Source organism: Pagrus major, chromosome 7 (assembly GCF_040436345.1).
Source record: "Pagrus major chromosome 7, Pma_NU_1.0".
Lineage (NCBI taxonomy): Eukaryota > Metazoa > Chordata > Actinopteri > Spariformes > Sparidae > Pagrus > Pagrus major.
The window spans coordinates 27038579-27061655 of record NC_133221.1 but is presented as its reverse complement, the minus strand read 5'-3'; the positions used below and the strand labels follow the sequence as shown (position 1 = coordinate 27061655).

Below are 23077 nucleotides of genomic sequence, written 5' to 3'. Positions count from 1 at the left end.
TTGATTGTGTTTTTCGTTGATCATTTAGTTTACAAAATGTCAAAAGTTTGAAATGTATATCACAATTTCCCAAGAGCAAGGTCTCATTAAAGTGCTTGTTCTGTCTGACCACTGCCACCCAAGAATATTCAACCAGCAAACCAGCAAATGTTCACTGACAAAATCAGTTATCAAGATTGTTGGCCTAATCATCACAGCACTAATTATTTCCCTACCGGAACAAAATTTAAATTTAAGACGGACTGAAAGTCTAGAGCCAATGGGCTACCAATCAAAATGTATGGAAATAACTCATGCCAAACTGTAAAGTTGTATATTGCCAAGATTTTACTATTCCTCACTTCCTGATTTAGAAACTCAAACACTGAACTTTGTGCTGAAATTGCATTTTTAACCTTCCTCTATTCGAATACCTTAAATAAATTTGCAATTTATGTCAATGCTAAAAAACATAATTGTCAATGATTTCAATTTGTTCATTTAAAAAAAAAAACAACTCTAAAATGGTGGTACCATTCTAAAAACATTTTTCTAGTTAAACATGGGCATCTTATATGTACAGCAGCTTTCCCATAGGAACAAACATGTGGGACACTAAACAAACCCAAAATAGCAGCCATCTCAAAACAGACAAAGTTACAGTGCAATAACAGACAGGCCGATGTCAGTGGCCTCCCGCAGCCGATCCCACAGCAGATGGTCTTATTCACCTTAAAAGATACATTTAAAGTCACCGTCTGTATGGAAATCACATGTGTGAGAACAAGGATAAGAGTGTTGATGTAAGATGTAAGCATGGATTTGTATGTCATGTGTATGGACATACACATGACATGACATGACATGACATGTGTGTGTGTGTGTGTGTGTGTGTGTGTGTGTGTGTGTGTGTGTGTGTGTGTGCGGGCATGAGAGAACAGAAAGAGACAGAAAAGACTGTGTGTGTGTGTGTGTGTGTGTGTCAGTAACGTAGGAAGGTTGATGTATAATGCAGCAAGGGTCCAGTTTCCTAAGTCCTCACTGAGTTTCCATAAACATCCAAGACTGCTGTCTGTTAGGTTAGTATGCTCTCACACACACACACAAAACATCTCTTGCATGGTGTTGCTGCTGTTAAAACAAGTGTAGTAGCAGTATCAGAGAACGGGTGAGACAGACAGAGGAGAATTAATTAACACAAGATCTCCCTCTCTATCTCTCTCGCAACTCCGGTCACGACCATCACAGTTTGTCACATTCACTAACACACACCACCGCAGGCTTCCAGTGCGCAGTAAGATCCAATGACTTTGACACAACAGGTTTCAGCTCAGATTCCCAAGATATAAACCACAAACTGCACACGTACAGGCACACACGCAGAGTTAATGATAAATAAAGTCAAAGTCACATACCCGTGTTTGTCTTGTAAATATCCGGCTATGTGAAAACCCCAGTAGCACTTCTGCCTCAGCCAGCTCACAGCAGGATCTATAATTAGACAGAGAGCTCCACTCCCCTCCAGTCATCTTTTACTGTCGGCCACATCCTCTTTTCTTTAACTCCGTCTCTTTCTTCTCCTCCCTCCCCTCTCTCTATCTGTGCCTCTATTTGTTGACGCTGTCCGACACCAAACTGTTGATTTCATCATTTCATTCACACAGTAGAAGCACCTTACCTGAGAATAAACGGGCATTTATGTAGAGTCCAGACAGAAAAGGCTTGTTAAGGAGTTTTTAACTTATTTTAAAGTTGCCAGGAGTTAAATATAGGACAGACTGAAAGCAAATTATGAGACAATGTAGTCAAAATCAGGCTGAAACTATAAATGTGCAGGCTAGATATTATTATTATATATTAGAGACCATTTTTAGACAAGTATCCTGTTGCACAACAAGAACACTTCAGCTCTTAAACTACATATGTTCTAATTGTCGCACTTTGTCCAGGGATGACCGTCAGCTCTTGACACTGCAGGATCTTTACAATCCATCCCATAAACAACAGGGATTGTAACCGTGGTAACGGGGGTGGTCAGGCCGGCAGGAAGTTGAGTCTATAAAAACACAACAATGAGAGAAGCAGGGTGGCTTCCTGTTTAAGAGCTGAGTTTAGACTCCCATTTCCTCCCCTCCCCTCCCCCTGCTGTTGTTGTGACGCTGCAGCCGTAGTGCCCTTGAGCCCTACAGCAGTTAAATGTCCCACTGGAACACATGATCAAACCAAAACAACCATGGCTTCTCTGAAGCCCTCCAGCCCTTTTACACACACACACACACACACACACACACACACACCCAAATCACTGTTCCCCGTTCCTCTCAATGTATGGCTTTAGTGTAAAGCTGAGGGCTTTGACATCCATTAACGACTCAGATTAATGACTAACAGTGGCCCTGAAGGCAACACAGTAATGTACTGAACACACAATCGCTCAGAAACACACCCATTACAGGAGCATGGAAAACTACTAAGTAAACTATTGACAATCCAGTTAAAATGTATTTCATCCATCTCTTTAGGAAGTTAGATCCAAGAATACCTAAGTATAACATTGATAATCTTGGAGGAACCCATTTGTGAATAAATTACCTTGTAACCTAGCGAAGTCAAGAACATGGCTGTGATACATGATAAAGTAATTCAATTTCTTTTTTCACATACTATTGAATTAAATTTTGGGAAATACACCTAACTGCTTTCTTCCAGTGACTGGAAACGGGTAGTAACAGGTAGCCTGGCTCTGTTGAAACGATTTTCCTACCTGAACCTTTAAAGCTCATTAATTGACAAGTTATATCAAATTAGTTTTAGCCAGACAAAGACCAGAGTCTATCAACAACTAGAACTACTTGTTGACTGGATGCAGTGACTTCCATGAGGTTGACAAGCAACCAGGAAACCCCAGGACATGACTGCACCCAGCCAGGCTGTAGGAGGCTTTTTTTTCTATTTCTACTACGGTATATCCCAGCATAGGTCATTTTAGCTGACTGCTTTAGCAAGGCTACTTTATGCTTTACTTTGGGAAGTGTAGTGGTGTTGTATTTCTGCAGAGATCACCTGTCGATCTAACCGGTTGCAGCAATGTGACATCTTTCTCCCAGGATGTTCTGTTTGATGACATTTGGTGGTGATGTTTGTTTTCTTTGTTTAACCATGGTGGGTGTTGCAGCTCATGATAATACCAAGTTTTTCCTCGATTTGTTCAAAACAATGATCTGTTCTTCTGGAACAATAAAACTTCCTGTGAACCAAAGCATTTTCCCAGACATGAACAAGACATCTATAGTTTTACACAACACTTTTATTGATAAAGTTTGACTCACTTACAATTAATATTAGTGTAGGGAAACATAAATTTATCAGTATTGAAGTGATTATTGCTCAAATAAAGTAAAAAGGTGCAGGAGGTGAGCGTGTATTCACTGAAAAAAATCTTCAGAGTTGCTAAATCAGTCTTGTGCAACACAGGATCTCTATGAATAGTCTGGTACTGACAGTTAGGATCACATGCTCTTTACTCCGGGAGCTCTCCGTCTCTCTCCCATCAGACCTCAATGCTGCTTCCCCCTCAGTACTGAAGCACCATGTACCATGGTTTGGCCATAGTCTTCACTCATTATTAAATCAGATATTTGTTCATTTTATGCACAATTTAAGATGTTCAAGTAATTTGGTTAAAGGAAATGCAGACAAATGTAGATAAATACTGTCAGTGAACTAATGAAAAGGTATAATTATATTATCTGTACCCACTGAAAGTTCACGTTTCAGGTTCTATACGTTTATTTCAATCTGCTTATTATGTGAAAAAAAGTCACGCTAAAATATCTAAATCTGTTTGAGGAGAAAAGAAATCAAAATATTCCTATGGGGCTTCACCTCTTTTCATTCCTCCTCTTCTCCGTCTCTTTTTTTGCCATTCTGGCTCTAGCTCTGTCTCCACCTCTTGCTCTCACTGACACACACTCATTCCTTCTCCAACTCAACTCCCTCTCTCACTTACTCCTTCTATCTCCTATCTCTCTTTTTCCCTCCTTCATCCTAAGGAATCCACAGCTGTCACTCCCATTCAAACCCTCTCGTCTTCCAATAGCAGCTGGCCAGACTGTGGTTTCTGTGTGTGTGCGTGTGTGTGTGTGTGTTTGTGTGTGTATGAGTAGGCCCGCCTGCCTACAACTGTCGCCAAACTATTTCTATATTTATGGTGTTGCTCTGTTGGTGCATACTTGAGTGTTCAAGTGTAAATGCTAGTGTGTGTGGCTGTCGACACGTTTAAGAACTACCCTCTGCTGTGTGTGTGCGTGTGTGTGTGTGTGTGTGTGTGTGTGTGTGTGTGTATCGGTCGGTGTGCACATTACAGGGGAACAGGACGAGGACAACCCTCTTAAGTGAGAACATTTTGCTGTTGCTAACATCTATGGAGGGTTAAGTGAGGACACCAGAGAGACCTAAATCATCCACGTGTCTCTGGTAGATCTCTGGCTCAAGAATTCATGTGAGCCTCCTTTAAAAGGAGGGATGATTTTATGTTCTCATCAATCACAGAAAAGTCCATGCTCCTCAGACACATCTATCATGTTCAATATATAAGGACTTTATTCATAAAGTCTTCTTCACTCACACTGCTCTATACTTTGATTGCTGGTTACTTATATTTCTCAGAATACCTGATGCATTCAGGCAAAACCGAATAATGTGTGATGATAATGTGTTTACATCATTTCTGTTTAGTACAACACATAGATGATTAATTATAATAAACATGAAACATCAGCATTTCTATTCTCGTTTTTAAGAGATTCTGAAGAAAGTTGAAGTAACAGCTACCATTAAAGAACAATAGTCTGCAGCCACGCAAGCAGTTTTTGCTGTCGATAGCATGTTTAGCAGGTATGATGATCACAATATTCTATTCTCTATAAAAAAACATCTTCATGTGAATGTACTATCTGTAGGCAAGGGGCAAGATTTTGGTATCAAAAGAATTGTGGTCTCTGTTTGTAGTCCAAGAAGTATTGACCAATCACACTTGAGCAGGGTTTGTTTGCATGCAGGATAACAGTCCAGGTGGAGAGCAAGAGAGGCGGAACATTGGCCCAAATGCAAACTCAGAACCTACTGGCTATCGTCTGATGACAATTAAGCTTTTCATTAGTTTTGAAAAAAATATATTTATTTGCATTCATGTGCAGATATACTCAGAGTCATCTCTCAACCTCAACTCCAGTCTTGTGTCTCATGTTGCTAATCAAGCTGTAAACAATGGCCAGCGCACAGAAGAGGAAGTCTTGGCCTGGATATCTGTTATCCATATATCCACTGGCTACAGCAGAAGCCCTGAAACACTGCCGTTGTCCTCAGAGGCTAAATCCAGTGGGATCTGAGTTTCACCATGTTCTGCAATGCATCCTGGTCTACTAAGGCCACAATGAGTGTAGAGGCTAATCTACAATGGTATTTACCTGGTTGGACTGAGTACCGTATTTAAAAGGTTTGTAGTTTAGGATCAAGGTAAAAATCTGGACAAAAGTCATGTTTGACACACAGTCGATCACAACAATGTTGTTTTCATCATACCTGCTGCTTTTTTTCTTTGCAAAGAGATTTATGGCTGTCGTGTGAGCTCGTCAAAGAGGAATCTAAGCAATTACATCCGGCTCTACTAAACAGGTGCTTTAGGATTCCACCAGTTCTGCATGCCAATAATAGATACATTTACATAACACACACACACACACATGCAGACACACACACAGACACACGCACACACACACACACACACACCCAGACACACACACACACACACACTACATAAACATTCCATGTGTCCCTGTCATCTTTCGCTTGTCTCAGTGCTGCAATTTGCCTGAAGCTGGAAACTTTATAACAATTCATTCATTACAGCCACCCACACACACACACACACACACACACACACACACACAAACCTGTTTCTGTCGGAGACACCAGGTGTGCTGTCTAGTTTGACAAATGACAGTGAATCCTCTTTCTGCTGCAGACAATAGAAGCAAAGCTAAGAGTCCCACTCAAGACTTTATTGACATTCTCATCTCTGTTTCCTGTCTTTATCAAAACTGATGTGTGCTGCTGAACACAACACACAAGAAGCTTTGATCAACTTTCAGTTACAAATCTGACTGTACTCAGATGAAATTCAGCCTTTCCAGTTCAAGAATGATTCTACTTTTCTGTTCAAAACACCTGTGTATGTCCTTGTTGGAATAATCCTCTGGCACAGCGAAAAGTGAGAAAACATTTTGTTTCTTGTTTGTTCAAACAGAAGTAGGTAGCATGAGTAGTGACAGCCACCATGACTGGGTGGACAAAAGTATTGTGTCTCACAGATAGGTGATCTATTGCTTTGCATCTCTGAATCATAACAAAGGTGAGGAGGAAGTGTTTCTTTATGTTGCATAATTGCCTCACTGTTGAGTTAAAAAAAAAAAAAAGTAAATACAAAATCTTTCATTAAAGCACTAAACTTTTCATGCAGTCATACTTGGAATCAGCTTCTGATCAATGCAAACATCTTAATTGCACTCTGTGGGTGAATTCTGTTTTTTCTGGGGGTTTTTTGGTTTTTTTTGGTGCTGTCCCCCATGGGGAGGTCAAAATTCAGGATCAGTAACAGATCAGTATCAGGCTGAAAGGCATTCACTGCTTTGCCCGTGGACACTTCAGTGTGCTTTGCATCCACTAATGTTTCTGAATGTTCAACCCATCAGGAATGTGTGTCTTATGGAACAACTGACAGGAACAAGAACTGTGGAAATGCTCTTTGGCAAAGCAACGTTTCCTCCAGCTGCCGCTATACAGCTGCTCGACTGTCAACAGCAGCACTGGTCATACTGAGCAGCTCCCAGTGCAACATGAGGGAACCCCTCCTCCTCCAGCAAATACACCTTCACCTTCCTTCGAGGCCAAAAGGAGACTTGTTGCCACCACTTTTATGTCTGTGCTGGACTACAATGACGTTAACTACATGCATGCATCTTCACAATGCCCACACACACTGAATACTGTCTACCATGTCTGCAACTGCTAGTTGTGCTGTTGCCCGTCTTGGCCATGACTCTCTCGTAAAAGAGGTTTTTAACCTTAAAGAGACTATACTCCTGGTTAAATAAAAACATGACTTGTATACGCAAGATTACAAATACACCTGCTTTTGATTAATTCACTCAGACAAACCCATTTAGTTTATAAGCACTGCAGTTTTAGCTACAAGGGCCGTAAGAAGTTAAAAAGAACTTCACGGTTTGAGTGTATCTTCAAACATGTAAGATGACAAATTAACTCGTATTATTATATCGCAATATTTCTATACTTCTGTCCAAGCTCCCTCTCTCTTTGACAGACACACACACTCTCTCTCTCTCTCTCACACACACACACACACACACACTCCTGCTCTCCCAAACATCAAACACATTCTCCACATTTCCCAACACAGATAAAGCCACTCAACACTGCAGCTCACTTAAAGGGATCTCCCCCTTTATCTTTTATAACACACACACACACACACATCACATGCAGTCACAGATACCAGTCCACCTTGATCATCACAACTCACAACACACTCACATTTCTTACATATGAACATAATGCTAGATGAGGCAAACAAATGCTACTGCCACTCAACTCTTTCTCAAGTGTCTGTTCTTAAATCTCTTCTCATAAATATTTTGCAATACGGCAAGGGAAAGTATTGTATGATCTGAAATATCTTGTTGGTTATCAGTGGTGAAAACAGTGAGTCATGAAAACAGTGGTGACTGATATACTGATAGCGTGTGGTAGTGGTGGGGAGATTGGTAGCTACAAAAGTACTACAATCTGCAGCAAAGGCTTTTCTGATGATAAGAACAAGTAGATATCTGCTTATCCTGCTGAAGTCTGATTCAGCCCTGCAGGCACGAGACGATTTGGCAAAGTTAGACTAAAACTCGTGTTAGAAAGTTGTTCATTTGATTAGGTTTTACGCCTTTTTAAAGAAGGGAGTATTCAAGACAGGTTCCCAATTCAATTTCAGTTCAACAACCATCTTCTGTTTACCCATCTAGAAATACTGGGCGGTCTGAGTCTTGTATGAGTCTTCCCATTTGGGAAAACATTAGTGAGAAAGTTCAATGACAAATTTTTCAGCTGTTTTAAAACAGACTCCAAGATGAATTGCTGGGCTGCCTGACCAGTTATACATTGAGATTTTTTATAATCAACACTTCGAGGTGGCTGACTGCCAGAGTAACTAACATAGAAAAACAACTTTGGTTGCAAAACATTAATGAACTGAAGCGTGTGAAACAAGATTTGCTGACAGGACTCTGACATCTGCCTCTGACTCTTGTTTTTGCTTTTCTGTTACCATTCTGTCTTTCCATTCCCCTATCTCTATTTATATATACACTATATTTCATACATATCTACTGTGAATCTTTCTATCTGCTCTTTTCTTCCTCTCCATTTCTACATCTTATTTTTTTATCGGCGTTCTTTCTTGGTAAAAGTTAACATGTTCCAGGAAGGCAGCTTCATGAATATGCACAGTCACACTCGGCTGTCTGCACGGACAACAAAGGAAGGAGACATTAACATTCCTGCACATGCTCTGCACTCTGGTTAGGGATGAAAACACACACACATACACATACACACACAAACACACATACACACAGACAAAAAAATCTATACATAAACAAAATTATAGACAAACCAACAGACGATACGTTGATACTGAAACATGCAAACGGGTTTAACAACACTTGAAAATGTGCAGGACCATGGAGCAGAAATAAAATGCCATGACAGGATAGTTTCAGTGTTTAGAAATGGGACGAGTTTCTAGAAAACTAACAATTATTTTTTGTTACACATGAACTGTAAAATACACTTTCCACCTTTCTTCCAGCTACAAGTTGGTGAACATCTAACAATTAGTCAAATAATGTTGAAAAGTATGTGATGAGTATTTGATAAAAGATTTATCTTTTTTGCCTAAAGAAAAGAAAAGAAAATGCCTAAAATTATCTAGTTTCTCAAATGTGAATATTTGCTGGTTTTCTTGTCTTTGTCTATGATGGGTTTTTTTTGAGGTTTTGAATGCTGGCTGAACAAAACAAGCAGTTTGAATATGTCAGTTCACGAAAATGTGATGGCCATTTATTACTACATTAATTTTTATAGAAATGTATGTATGTATAACACAACACACTAAATGACAATAATTGCTATTTGCCCTTCACTCTACTCTACTTCCCTCTGTTTCCAGTGAGAATTGGCAGTTAGCAGCAGAAATAACACTAACCCACTACACAACTACCTGACCTGGTTTATCAAGTCTCTCAGACCACAAACACAACAAATCATTCAGTGTGACTGGTTTGAATATTGGCAGACATTAGTTAGACATATGCCAGTTGTAAACTTTGGCTGTGTCATGACAGGAGTTAATATATTTTTTTCATCACCAATAGGGAAACATAAAAAAAACCCTCACACTTGTCAATCTATAGAGGGCAGTGTGTTTACAAAGACAGCCTGTTATAAATCACTGTATGCATATCAGTGTGCATCTAGTGCACTTCCCCCTTGTGATATTGGACCGATTCCTCAGGGCACATCTGTGATTTGCCAATTGTCAATTGACTGCGCAACATCTACTCCCCAACTGTTCTCACTTTTGCTCTCTTCAGTATTCTCCTGTTTTCTGCACCAACTATACGCACATCTTAAAAGGGCATCTCCAATACACACACCCACAGACAGACTCAAACACAGACGCACATTAAGTAAACATGCATTGTGTCTCAGTCTTCCTCTGCTTCATTGAGTTGTTGAAATTAGCCTGAATCTGTAAATACCATTGGAGACCATTCATTACACACACAAACACATGCACACAAACACTCTCAGTCAGATGTAAAGTCAGGGGTCCATCCAGATGAGAGGAGATCCTATTACATGTGCGCTATAACAACAGGCTATCCGATCTGAGGTCAGTGTCAGCCACCTCGGTGATCTGGAGTGAATGTGAGCCGTCCATTACTCTGTGCTGCACTTTAGGTCGGACAATATCGAAGTACAGAGCAGAGTCTGGTTCGGGAAACTTGTGATGAGGGCTAGACTGATGTATGTGGCCGGTGTTGGCCTTTTATCAGATATCACATATCAGACTGTCACATCCTCTATGCGCAAGATGATGAGCATTCCTGACAGAGCTACATATGAAACACAACTTCAAAGTTTAATTAAATGATAAGCAGGATTTTTAATTTGACAGATGTTTGTTAAACATATAATATTTTCATAAAGGAACCTGGAACTCACTAAATGAGTAAGGTTTGGTCAGAGTGCCTTAAAAAAGCTTTGTGATAGAAGCAAATGGTAAAACACAAATCACTGAGGCTCAAAAATGCTTTTGTAGATCCAAGGCTTCTGGTCTGGAGCGGTGGGTGTGACTGAGGTTAAAAAGGTTTTAATTCCGTCCAAATGCCACAGGAGTAAATCCTTACAAAAATAATTCCATCGACTTTAGTAAATTTCAATAGGATTAAGTGTGTTTACGTGTATGTGCTTGTGTATATGAGCGAGAGAGAGAGAGAGAGAGACAGAGAGAGACAGAGAGAGACGTCCTGAGGGAGATACAGGCTGCGGCTGGAGGCCAATAAGAGACCAATTACCCAGCTGACCACAGCAAGGAGCCTTTAGCTCAAAGGTTAATACAACATGAATTGATTTGACACACTAATAAAACATTAAGGACAATGTTACCTCAGGCCACACCACATACACTCAGACACAGCCTCTCTGTCCCATTTACACCAAATATGTTCAGGTTTATACAGAGAAACAGAAAAATGCACAGACTCACACAATTAACAGACATGAAAGGGAGAAAACTACACACACACACACACACACACACACAGCATTATGGGGCCCCTTGGAGGGTATTATATAACATTACCCCTGACATATCAAGTGATTTCACGTTCCTAAAGGCAGGACAATCGAGCCATTTGTTCAGCAGGTCAAAAATAGCCGCCTCCTTCTTTGCTGTCTACTATTACTATCGTTACTACTACGACTACTGTGTCTGCACTGCAGAGTGGCTTTAAGGGACCCCAGAGTTCAAAATGACCACAATATATCTGTAGAGGTTAATATAGTTGTTAGTAAGTCCATCAGTTTTTGGGCAGGAGCTGCTGAGATTTAATGACTTCGTACTGTTTTGGAACAAAAACGCTACACACACTGGAGATTTCAAGATGGAGAACAATTTAGTGTTGGATAAATAGTGTAGTAGCTGCAGCAGTGTTACCATTCCGGTATGTTGTTTAGTGATATATTACCTCTGTAGGCAATGAACTCTAAACCTGTTGATTAAATGTTAAAGTGAGCTCAGGTTACTCAGACGTACATAGAAGTGAGGAAGACTAGTGACAAAAATAAGTGCATTAAACCACAGGAGTTTATTCAACAGGAGCTTGTTCACACATTCTGCATTGATGCTGTTACAATTTTTTTTTGTCATCAGACATTTTTTCTATAAATGTATAATATATGAAAGCATTTACTTGTATATTAACCTAAAAAAAAGGACAATAACATGGCAATCATTTTTTAAAAATAATTTCGCTACATGTTTATTGTAAAGTTAATTGATTAATTATCGAGCAACCATTTTAATAACTGATTGTTAATCAATTGTTTATTTATTTCTGTTAATGTTGTTTTACAAAACAAAAACAGCCAAAAATTTACTGGTTTACCCTTTTAATTGTGAATATTTGATGGTTGTCTTATGATAATAAACTGAATATCTTTTGAGTTTTGGACTGCTGGTTGGACATGAAAATTGGGCTTTGGGAAAAGCGATGTTTTGTTTTTTTTGTTACTATCTTATTATTTTTTATGGACCTAATGATTAATCAATGAATTGAGTATAAACTCAACAGATTATTTTAGAATACAATTAATAATTAGTTGCAGCCCTAAATAAATGTTTTCTTCACTTCCACCATTTCCACTGTATCTACTGTAACTTATTCTTCCTCCATCAGCTCAGCAGAAACCACTGATAAAAGGAAGCAATGCGCCCAGATCAGCTGACCAGAGTATTTGGAAAACAAGGACCAGGAAGAGGATATGTGATCTCCACTGCAGCTATTACAATAATGCCTGTTGTTATCTGTCCCTGAAGTGTCTCCCTACTCAGTTTAGTGAACCGGAGAGGCCAGAATGAAAGAAACATTTAGAGAGGAAAAACAGAAAGAAGTAGAGAGAGAGTGTGGGCCTGCTGAATGTGTCCATGCATGAAAAAGCAAGTCCTGAAGTCCAGAAGAAAATCTGCCTGTACAGTGAATTTGTTCTAAGAACAGTATTATATCAAATTATTTTCATTTATTTTTTGTGGAAATTATAGAATTGGCTTGTTTCAATGTAACAACTGCTGATTCAAATAAAAACACTGAAAACAAAAGCTATTTTCTGACTCTCTTCACTTGTTATGAGGAAAACAAGATTTGAAAATTCCATCTTGTGACTTGTTAAAACTGTGACACAGAATGTGGATGGAATACAAAGATAACAAGCGTGCGTGTGACCACAGAATTAATTCCTTCTTGATAAGAACCATTTTATTGACCAAGGAATTTACTCCACACAATATTTCTCTGTCCATATATGTATGATTTGTATTTGCTGCAGGAGGAAGGACAGGAATGTGACTACGGTGTTGAAGGTCTTGGAGATTAGAGTTTTCATGGTACTATAAAAAGCTTCATAACTAGTGTATAACTGCGCCCTCTTCATGTAACTGCAATAGGAGATAAAGAAGATTAAGTCATCTTCAGGTAGACAGTGTTTTTATCTGTTGATTTATTTTCTGTGTGTGTAAAAAATGCATGGTAAGGTTACAACAAAAGAACTTACTACAGTATAAATGGGAAGTAATCCTGTTGGCCTGCAGGTCTATTATAGCAGTCATGTGTAGTTTAAAGGGCTGTTTCAGCTCTAGAGGCTTTTAAAATGGTGGTTTCACGTGTTATACACATCTGGCACAGTCTGCTACCACCTTAGCCTGCTAACCAGCCTCCAACTTCAGAGACGCCTGGCATCAGGGCACTCAGCAGTGAAAATGGTTTAATGTGGGGTTATTTATATGTATGTATATGTGCGTGTCTGTGAGAGAGAGAGAAAGAGTGAGGAGATGGAGATTAGAGAGGAAGACAAAGGCAAGAAAGCCAGTGTCAGTTGCCCTGCATGGACAACACACATGTAACCAAACCCTACAGCCATTGCCATGACCTCACTGGGTTTTTCCGCAGGCACACACACACAAACACACACACACACACACACACACACAGGGCACATAGCGAGTCCTTGGTTAGCATACAGTCAGCGGAGCCTGGCACAGCGAGAGCCAGCTTCCATTCAGAGAGTCATGCATTGTAATCCTACACAGTGTGATCACACAGGCATGCTTCACAGCAGAGAACGCTAATCTAAACCAAAAGGCAGGACACAAAGACACAGCCGGGTGACTCGTTTCTGATGGGTGGAGCAGCGGATCAAATACATTTTGATCTCGGGTTGAGGAAGAAAGCTTTGAGTGTTTCCCATGTGAGTCAGCACTGACCAAGCTGAGGTGCTGCGAACTTTTTAAAGTTCCTTACATCATGAGAACGGAGATAAGTTTTACCATAAAGAGTTGTTACTGCTGTCATGATGGAAACTTATGGTTATCATGAGGAAAGGTAACTCATTGTAGTCATCGATTTTTCTCAAAGCAGAGAAATAAGCACATAAGGGTTAAAGACAGGTTCACATCCTGTATCACACGAGCAGTCAAAGGGGAGATTTTCACTGTCTAACCATGACCACATTCACAATGAAAATGCAGCAATTATGTAACAAAAGAAAAATAGCTGCAACTTAAATTTGTAAGTAAAATATTTGCATAATTGGTGATTAGGGCTGCAAGTAACCATAACTTTCATTACCAATTAACTTGCCAATTATTTTATTTTTAAGATTAATCGATTAATCTTCAGTCCATGACGTGTCAAAACATTGTGAAAAATGCTCATCACAATTTCATCCAACATACCAAAACCCAAAGACTCTTCATTGACTATCACACGACAAAGAAGAGCAGAAAATCCTTATATTTAAGAAGCTGGACGCAGCAAATGTCTTCTTTTTTTTTTTACATCTGTTTAATGTCACCGTTGACAGATTTTTACATTCCCTGAAAGACTTATTAGAACTCAGGACTGGATTAAGGTTTTATAAACATATTATTCACAGCTTGATTATTGTAAGTTAAAGTTAACATTCACACATCTTTGTAGGACTTTGTGACACATGACAAACTACACTTCTACGTGACCTGCAGCAAACCCACACATGTAAAACACAGCGAACCGAGTATGTGTTTCAAACTAGGCCAACACCTGTGTTGTACTTTACTGCACTTTTTTCTGAGAACCAAACAGCTTAGATCATTCTGCGCTGGAAAAACTGCTGTCACCCAAGCCGTGTAATGTGTGTGTATGCCGTAAAAAAAAAGCTGTAAAGATGACAAAATGTAGTCCTGAGCAGACTGGCAGCATTTTTCCACATGAATGTTTCATCGCTGACGGATGTGGCGCAGCTTTAACAGGTTTAAGTGAAGTATTACATACTCACAACATAACTGCTTTTCAAGTTACAGCTGGTATTTAGTGAAGTTTCTAGAGAGGTTAAAAGTTGTACCTGCCACTGTGAAAAATATGTCGTCCTTTCTCTCTGTCTTTATGATGTTACCAGAGGTGCTGATTCCATCTGTGGAGACAAACAGGAAAATAAATGAGCAAAATGCAGCTCATGTACACAATGTGGACAAAGTTATACTGACTGGTGGCAGCTCATGAGCTCCAAACAACATCAAAATGTTGTTGCTCGTCTGAAATTCTCCTTTTTTATTGGGTAAAATGTCAACTGCAGCACACCATAAACTGCCCCAGAGGAGTTGTTGTAATTCCTGCTGGCAGCCAACAGAGGAAGATAGAAGTCATACATGACTTAATGCTCCTTAAAGGTCTGTATTAGCAGAGTTGGCCACCTGATGGGTGCGGCTGGGCACAATCTGAGCTGCTCTGTGATGTAAGCTCCACCTGTTATGTCTAATATTTGACCCAGATCTGGATCAGAAAGATCAGAGAGTGTGTATGGCAGCTGCAGAAATGAAGAGAGAGAGAGAGAGAGAGAGAGAGAGAGAGAGACCTGTTGCTGTTAAATTATGATGCTGGTCAACATCTGCTCAGCAGCAAAAAACAAACACAAGGGCCAAAAGTAAACGTGATGAATATCTGAGAAATGTCTGATAAGAAAATTACATGTTTGTGACCTCAAACAGCTTCAACTAGACATTGTCTTTTTTTGGCCTAAAAAAGACAAACAGAAAGGAAAAGATTTTCAGTTCTGTATCATTACAGTGACTTTATCCTACTTCGTCACACTTTTATCTACCGGCTATAGGCTGTTTAAAGGCTAATATCCTTCCAGTAATAGCGTGTCTATGCTAAATAACAACTAAAAAATGACTTTAAGATAGTTGCAGACACGTTTCTATCACTACAAGAAAGTTAAAGTAACTCTATGTGGAGTTTTCTAAAGTTAACAGTTGTTATTTTCTGACGCACTTCACTTTAAAGCGCTGGTGAGCAATTAAAGCAGCTAGTAAAACACCTGCGCAGGTAGCTAACCAGCCATATCTCCGACATATACACCCGCACATTTCACAGGTCCGGCACATTGCACCAACTCCCCAGCTGTTCCCACGTCAGGCCCTGTCACCAGCAGCGCTTCCTACCTTGTCAGACACAACCGGTTAACACCTTAAAAAAGCCTCTCGAGACGGTCCAAACGTGTGAAGATAATCCAGCTAAACAAATCCTCGGGCATCCAGCAGAGCGAGGAGCCGACGGGAGGTGATGGTGAGCGCCGCCGGTGTTGTCAGCGCTGCACGGTACAGAGGAGGAGGAGGGAAAGAAGAGAGTCTTATCGGAGGCAAGTTGCAGAAAAGAAAAAGTCCTGCCCCTACAGTCCTGCCCCCTCCCCTCCGCTCCGCTCCGCTCAGCTCAGCTCCGCTCTGCTCTCCTGCTGACAGAAATAGCCAGCGAGGCGGGTCCCACCAAAAATAGCTTTGCCTTCACGCGGACCTTCAGGACTATTGTTTTCCCGCACTAACTGACTCCCATTGGGTGCACACTGCAGCCAATCCGCGCCCGGCTCCTTATAACTTGGTCAACAGTCCTAACTTTGTTCCCCAGTGTGAGGACTTGTGTCAATTAAAATAATAGGCCGTAACACTGTGGCTCCATCTGCTGTCAAAAACCTCCAAACCAGGGCTGCTGTAGTGTGATGAGCTTCTGATGTTCTCTGCTGATATTTTATATTTTAACGTTTTCATGAGTAAATGTTTCAAATAATTACAAATAGTCTACTCGGTGTTTCAGTCAGTATGTTTATTCTGTCAGTCAGGGTGAAACAGCAGCAACAGACCAACATGTTACACACACACACACACACACACAGTACTCACTTGCAATGGTCTGCTTTGTAATAAACTGCAACTATTTGTCCATTGTAATAGTTCCTGAGCTTCTACAGGACATAACATACAGCAAGTATGAGCACTGAATAGTCTGAAATGTCTTCAGATCTTTCTCCCCCTTATCTGGGTTTCTGTCTGTAATGCAGGTCAGGACAAGGAAACCTCAGATTTCAGTCATGTACCAACTGAGCTAATGACTAGCGGATGAAACCATTTTAAAAATATTATTTTGGTTGGGGTCCACGAGAATGTGATAAAAGTTTCTGCACAAAACCGCATTCTCAGGAAACAAAAGTCCTCGTCTGAACCTAATTTGGTTTCCTTTTTAAATTCGATTTCCTGCCCGTGAGCACATTTCGGTGCCTATCACAGCAGCTATCTCAAACAATGCCCCAAATACATAAAATATACAGATAAGTTACAGAACAATTAAAGGCTTTCACTAAACAAAATCCACAAGTGAACTGCAAAATGGATGCTTTTAACACACCCTGTTGACTGATAACACAAGTTAAATTTGGGGAGCTTTAAAATTGTATTTGATGTTTGGACAATTTTAAAGGAGACATAATGCAAATTTTTCAGGCTCATAATTTGACTTTGGGTTACTAGAATAGGTTTACATACTTTTTGCTCAAAAACTATGTCAGTTTTCTGTATTCCCCCTCTGTCTGAGACGTTTTGCTCACTCCTGTCTCTTTAAGACCCCACTCCCAAATACCCAGTCTGCTCTGATTGGTCAGCTCACACATGCCTGAGCCAGCACTGCTTACCGTTAGTCTGGTCGGCTCTGTCGTGTTTTCAACTTCCATTTAGCTTCACCTCTACTCTGAATATAGGCATGAATTACACAAATGTGTAAGATTGTGACATGGTGTGATGTCAAGAAGTCACTGAATCAAAGGCGGGACTAATGAAGAGGTGTTTCAGGCACTTCAGGAGCAGTGTTTTCTGTGGGAGAGAGGAGCTCCAGTTGGCGCAGACTTTGGGCTTTTTAACTTTCAAGACCTTTTACATGCACAAGAAGAAGCAGAAGCAAAGGAAAAACGAGGAAAAAGCAGAAAATGTCTCCTTTAAAATTCTTTTAGTACATTCAACACCACTGCAATATTCTTTTTAACAATTTCAAAACTTGCATGCTTCCACTAGATAAGATCAACTTGTACAACATGTCACTAACAACCACACTAAGTTACATCATAATACACACTCCTCAACATTGTTTTCACATCCTCAACAGCAGTAGAACAAAGCCTGTTGAAAGGCCTCTCATGAGGAAATGTTTGGAATAGTTTCCGTGGGCCTAATCACAATGTCATTTATTGTTACTCGCTACTGTACATTTCATTCACTGTAAGCCCTGAACCGAGCCACAATAGAGTTGTAATCCATGAGATTAAAACTGTGACTTAAGTTTCTCATACCATGTAGGAGATTATGTAATATGTCTGTTGTGAAGCAAAACACATTCCTGTACTTAATATTGTTAGTGACTGAACTCCACAATAAAATATGGACTATTTCTGCGCTATTTGGTCAGTAGATCAGTTTTAAATACTGTAGAGGAGGACTGGTAGAAGAACATGTCAAGTAACGGGGGAAAAAGCTTTATTATGCTGTTGATGTGGAAAGCCAGAGCTAAGCATAGTTTCTCGCTGCTCGGAGTGGCTATTCCTCCGATATATATATATAGAAAAAGGCTTTTAGATTTCTGTTACCCATGGTATGCACAATCCCTGTGCGTAATCAAAATAAGCATGTAGCCTTAGTAAATAATTATCAAGGACTTGGCTTTCTTCAGCAATTTATTGAAACTTCTTTTAAAAAAAAGTGTTAGAGTACTTTGTTGAAGGAGACCTATCATGCTTTTCCTTTTAGTTAACAACATTAAAAAATAAGTTGAAATTATCAACAGAATGTGAAGAAATACGTTCTGACATTATGACGTCATGATGTGTTGCGGGGATCTACTGAAGTTAGCATGCTAACCAGCTAGCCCTGGCCCATCCCGGTCCAAAGCTCCCTTGCTAGCAGTGTTAACACCAACATTCCCCCATTGCTCCTAGTTCACAGTCTGGACTGCTAGATGCACGGCTAACTGAGTAAGGATTGATTTAGCACAGCTGCTCTGTTGTTGTTAGCGTGCTAGGTCAGGTATGTGTGACCTGACCAATCAGAGGAGACTGGGTAGGGGGGCCTTAAAGAGACAGGAGCTAAAACAGATGAAAATTAGCATAATATGTCAAAGAGTCAATAAAAGTTACAGTGTTATGAACACTAAATTATTGTTTCATGTTATATTAATACCATGATAACTATGAGTACAGTAAACTTAATGCATGACCATATAAAAACATAACCTGTTCTAAAGATACTTTACTACAGAATGTCTGAGAGTCTTCAGAGACAAAGGAGGAAGCTTTGAGGTAAAGATTTACCAACAGTTACTGTAAAACCAGGGATGTGGTGAAAGGTAACGCAGCCTTTGCCACATTTGTCAGCTGATATAATCCTTAACAAGGTCAAGTCATAATTGACATCATAGTTGTAAATGTATAGTTTATTATTATTAATTTGATTAGCGGGTATATTGATGTTTTCCTCGTTGTAAGACTGGAGGTTGAAACATTTTGTAATGCACACCTGCTGTAACACACAATTTAATCTCACCAGCTTTGTGTCATTGCAGCCTCACATATTAACTCGCTGTTTTCTAGAACACCCCGAGCACATGTAGGGAGGAAGTAGAGAATCCTGTCTGTGTAAGCCAAAACACACACATACGTTTCTGTGGTAGCCTACATGACGCAGGGACCATCGTCTTGTCGGTTTTTCTCATCCAGAGTCTTCCTAGAATCAAGAGGCTGCGTGCTGTTAGCAGCCACTCATACTGTGACATTCTTCAAACATCACGCCACATATGCTGAAGTGTGGTCAGCAAGATATACATCTTCGGTCCTTTCTCTGTTCCATCAGAAAGTCTGTATCATCATAAAAATCAATGCACATCCTGCACCACAAAACCAATACTTTAATTAATGCAGATTTTAATCTCAAAATGATAATTCTCAGTGAAACTTTAGAATAAAAAAATACCTACAATAACAGCTACAGTAATTAATCATAATTACTGCCTTTTTCCCATTAGTATATCTATTTTTGCATAATTGAGAGACGTAGGTACTTTTTATTGTCCACCACTCCCTCTTCCCTGTCCTTCTTGTTTTGTTTTTTTAAATTAACTCTATCTGCATAGTACGGTTTTAAAATGTTCTCAGGTAGAAACTGACATTTAATGAGTTTCACTAGCACTTCTCAGTGTTTTTCCCCACTTTCAACCGTCCTCTTGTTTCCACAGAGCACAAGCGTGTTTGTGTTTTATCCATTTTTCCGATCTCAGCGTCAGCCAGGTCAACAACTGGTGCTTCAGACCAATACTGAAACCAAGAAGCGCGTGTCTACTGCTGGTGGTGCTCCATCGTCCGCGCTCACCCTCGGGTGCCTCTGTGAACAGGGGGGGACCCAGCAACGTTCCCAGAAACCCTCGGTGTGTGGGCGTATAGAGCTTCATAACTGTCGGTGTGTGTGTTTGATTTTTTTCTGTGTTATGTGTGTTTGTGAATGTATGTGTCTATGTGCGTTGGCAAAAAACTGTGTGTCCAAGTGTATACGTGTGTGTGTCTATGTGCACATGTGTGTGGTTATACCATTCAATTACACAATCTACCATGCAGTCTGAATCACATCCGGTTTCGAGCTGAAAATAACAAAACCACAGGGTGACAGAAAAGCAGCGCAGCAGGCAACCGCCCACAGGGAGAGAGGAATACACATACACACACACATGCACAAGCACACACACTCACACAGTCCAGCACTGGTCAGTTAGTATTTTCCACAAAAAACATCTTTTTTATCTAAAAAGAGCTTTCCTTTTACAGAGAAAAGAAAAAGAAAACCAGTTCTGCTCTGAATACTTGACCGTAGATTATAAACAAAAGAAAATGCTTTATAAAATGATTTTATGAGTATGCAACTCAACAAAGTCACAAAAAAATGTGATAATTTCAAAATAAATTATGAAAAAACAAATATCAGCATGTGTGGTCAGTGCTTCGGTGTAAAAATCTTGGAATCAACATCAGATTCCACAAAGATGATGAGTCAAAACTTTGATTTAAATTATACTGAAACGACACAGTTAAAAACAGTCACCCTGACGTATGTACTGTAGCTTTTTTGTCAGTACTACACGGGGCAGGATGTGGTCAAATGTGTGCTACATAGTTGCCTCCCATCTGCAGAAATGTGCTCCTGCTACGACACAACATTTGACACAAGAAGCCATCTTTCACATCATACAACAGAGTCTGCAAAACTCAACTGAAATGAAACATGTTCGAGGGAAAACGCTGGGGTTTTGGTGCACTTTTTGATGACCTTCAGTACTTTTGTGTCTGTTTAACCAAATAAAGAGAGCTGTTAAGTTACACAAAGACCATTTTACTCAGGCAGGCAAGTGAATATGGGTGATTTTGTTCAATGAAAAAAAAGAAATGTTTTGGAGAATCATACGCCTATATTTCCCGAAGTAAGCGGTTAAAAAGAATTTCATATCTGTGTCAAAACAGGTATCGTAGCAACACTTTTCCAAATTTACGTAAACAGTACATTTTCAAATGATACCCAGGCCTACCCATGACACATACAGACACACATTCATTCCTGATATCAACTGGAGAACATCATATCATGTATCCAACCATTAATCTTTTTTCCGTTTCTGTCAAATTGTCTCTATTTCAGTACACTGCACATAAAACTAAAGCAGCTGGCGTACGGCTTTCATTTACAATCTGTGTGTGTTGTTTCAATTCTCCTTAGTGACGCAGTATCTCTGTGCGCAACATAATGAGGTCATAAAAACAGGAATCTGAACACAATTTAGGCTCATCGAGCGGAAATCTACTGTCAAATGAAACTTAATTTAGGACACGTTCAAACACACGCAGACACACTGAGCGATACCGGTAAACATGCTCACTTTAATAAAGAAAAAAGTCTTTGTGAGTGCAAGAGTGTGTGTTTAATCTCTTCTGCGAACATTTGTGCGTCTGGTACTTTATCTCCCATGTGCAGACAGTGTGTCGTTGTTAAAAAACACAGCACATGCCCTTGTATAAACATGAATGAGCCTGTTTTACGTAACAGAGAAGGGTATGACCCTTATTTCCACTAATTATGAAACACAGTGGTCTCAGTAAGCTGTTTTAACACAGTTAAAGTACAAGCAGCCACTATCTGTAAAAATGTTATTAGCGGGGATAGAGGTTTTAGAGGGAAGAAATGAGGGAGAGAAAGAACAAGGGAGGGGATTAGAAAGATAAAGTGAGTGAGGAGGAAGAGAGGGAGAGAGATGGGATGAGAGAAACAGAGAGAGAGAGAGGCTGAGAGCACTGTAATAATGTTTGGCCTCGGTCTGCCAGCGGGGTCCTTCCCCCTAAGAAGCCAAGAGGAATGCAAGGAATGCTGCATAAGAAAAAGAAGGAAGGAGCAGAGGAGAGGGGGAGAAACAGAGATGATGATGTGAAGGAAAGAAAAAGCCAAGAAGGAGAAGGAGGTGGAGGAGGAGGAGGAGGAGGGAGGAGAGCAGGGGAATCCGGAGCGAGATGAAGATAGAAAGAGGGAGACAGGAAGATGAAGGCAGGGTAGACACTGAGGAAAAGACTTATTATCTTTAGTGGGCTGAGTAAACACAAGAACAAAGAGGATGAAAATAATAAGGCTGGAAAATATTTGGGAGGAAAAGCTCGAGCTCTATTTGTGTGTTTTTGTTTTTGTGCATACCGATATTCATATATGCACACAACCGTGTGTTTGTGTGTAAGTAGTTGTGTTTATGTGTATGTGTGCTTGCGAGAGAGAATAAGGGTGTGGTCAGCTACAGGACTGAAATACGCCCAAAACTTTTCTCAGTGCAGCTGGGTTTCCTTTCAAAGTTTCTCTTTGCCAGTAAATCTCAGTGCCAATTATTTCACACCTGCAACATTCTACAGAAAATATGTATGACAGCTATTTCAGTAGTCTGCCTCAGTCTTGTGGCGGTCAGTTGACGATCATGAGATACAGGAATACAGAGACTTTGCACATTGGCACGTACACGCTCAAATCGCGTGTGACGGTCCTGCTTCATGGAAGATAACACGGAAGTTATTTAAAGCAGCAAATACGCAGGATTGAAGAAAATTACAGATTTCGCCAACACAGATGGAGCTCTCTGAAGACATGCTCACAGTTTGGCCTTACAACGGCAAAGAGTAGTAATTACCAATTGAGTTAGGGCCAGAAGTATACTATTTGGCATTTGTTTTACTATATAAAACATTATTATGTAGTAGGAATGTATAATTTCAGTGAAAACAGTCAAATTTGCAGTAACGGCACTCTCCATCACTTCTACTGCAC

At 40.0% G+C, this 23077-nt stretch overlaps 1 protein-coding gene across 3 annotated transcripts in view; it reads right to left on the bottom strand.

The window, feature by feature from the left end:
* hdac7a (histone deacetylase 7a) overlaps positions 1–23077 on the bottom strand; it is a 62964-nt gene that overhangs the window by 29206 nt on the left and 10681 nt on the right. The window contains exons 1-2 of one of the 3 annotated variants that reach the window (XM_073469912.1): positions 15869–16027; positions 14770–14838 (exon numbers count right to left, since the gene is read on the bottom strand). Coding sequence is in view for 1 of the 3 variants with exons in the window: in XM_073469911.1 (XP_073326012.1) it covers positions 14770–14838 (69 nt within the window). In the remaining 2 variants the exon portion in view is untranslated. Of the gene's footprint in view, positions 1–1394; positions 1413–14769; positions 14839–15868; positions 16028–23077 lie in introns of those variants that run through there. The other 2 variants (XM_073469911.1, XM_073469913.1) reach the window with 2 other exon arrangements.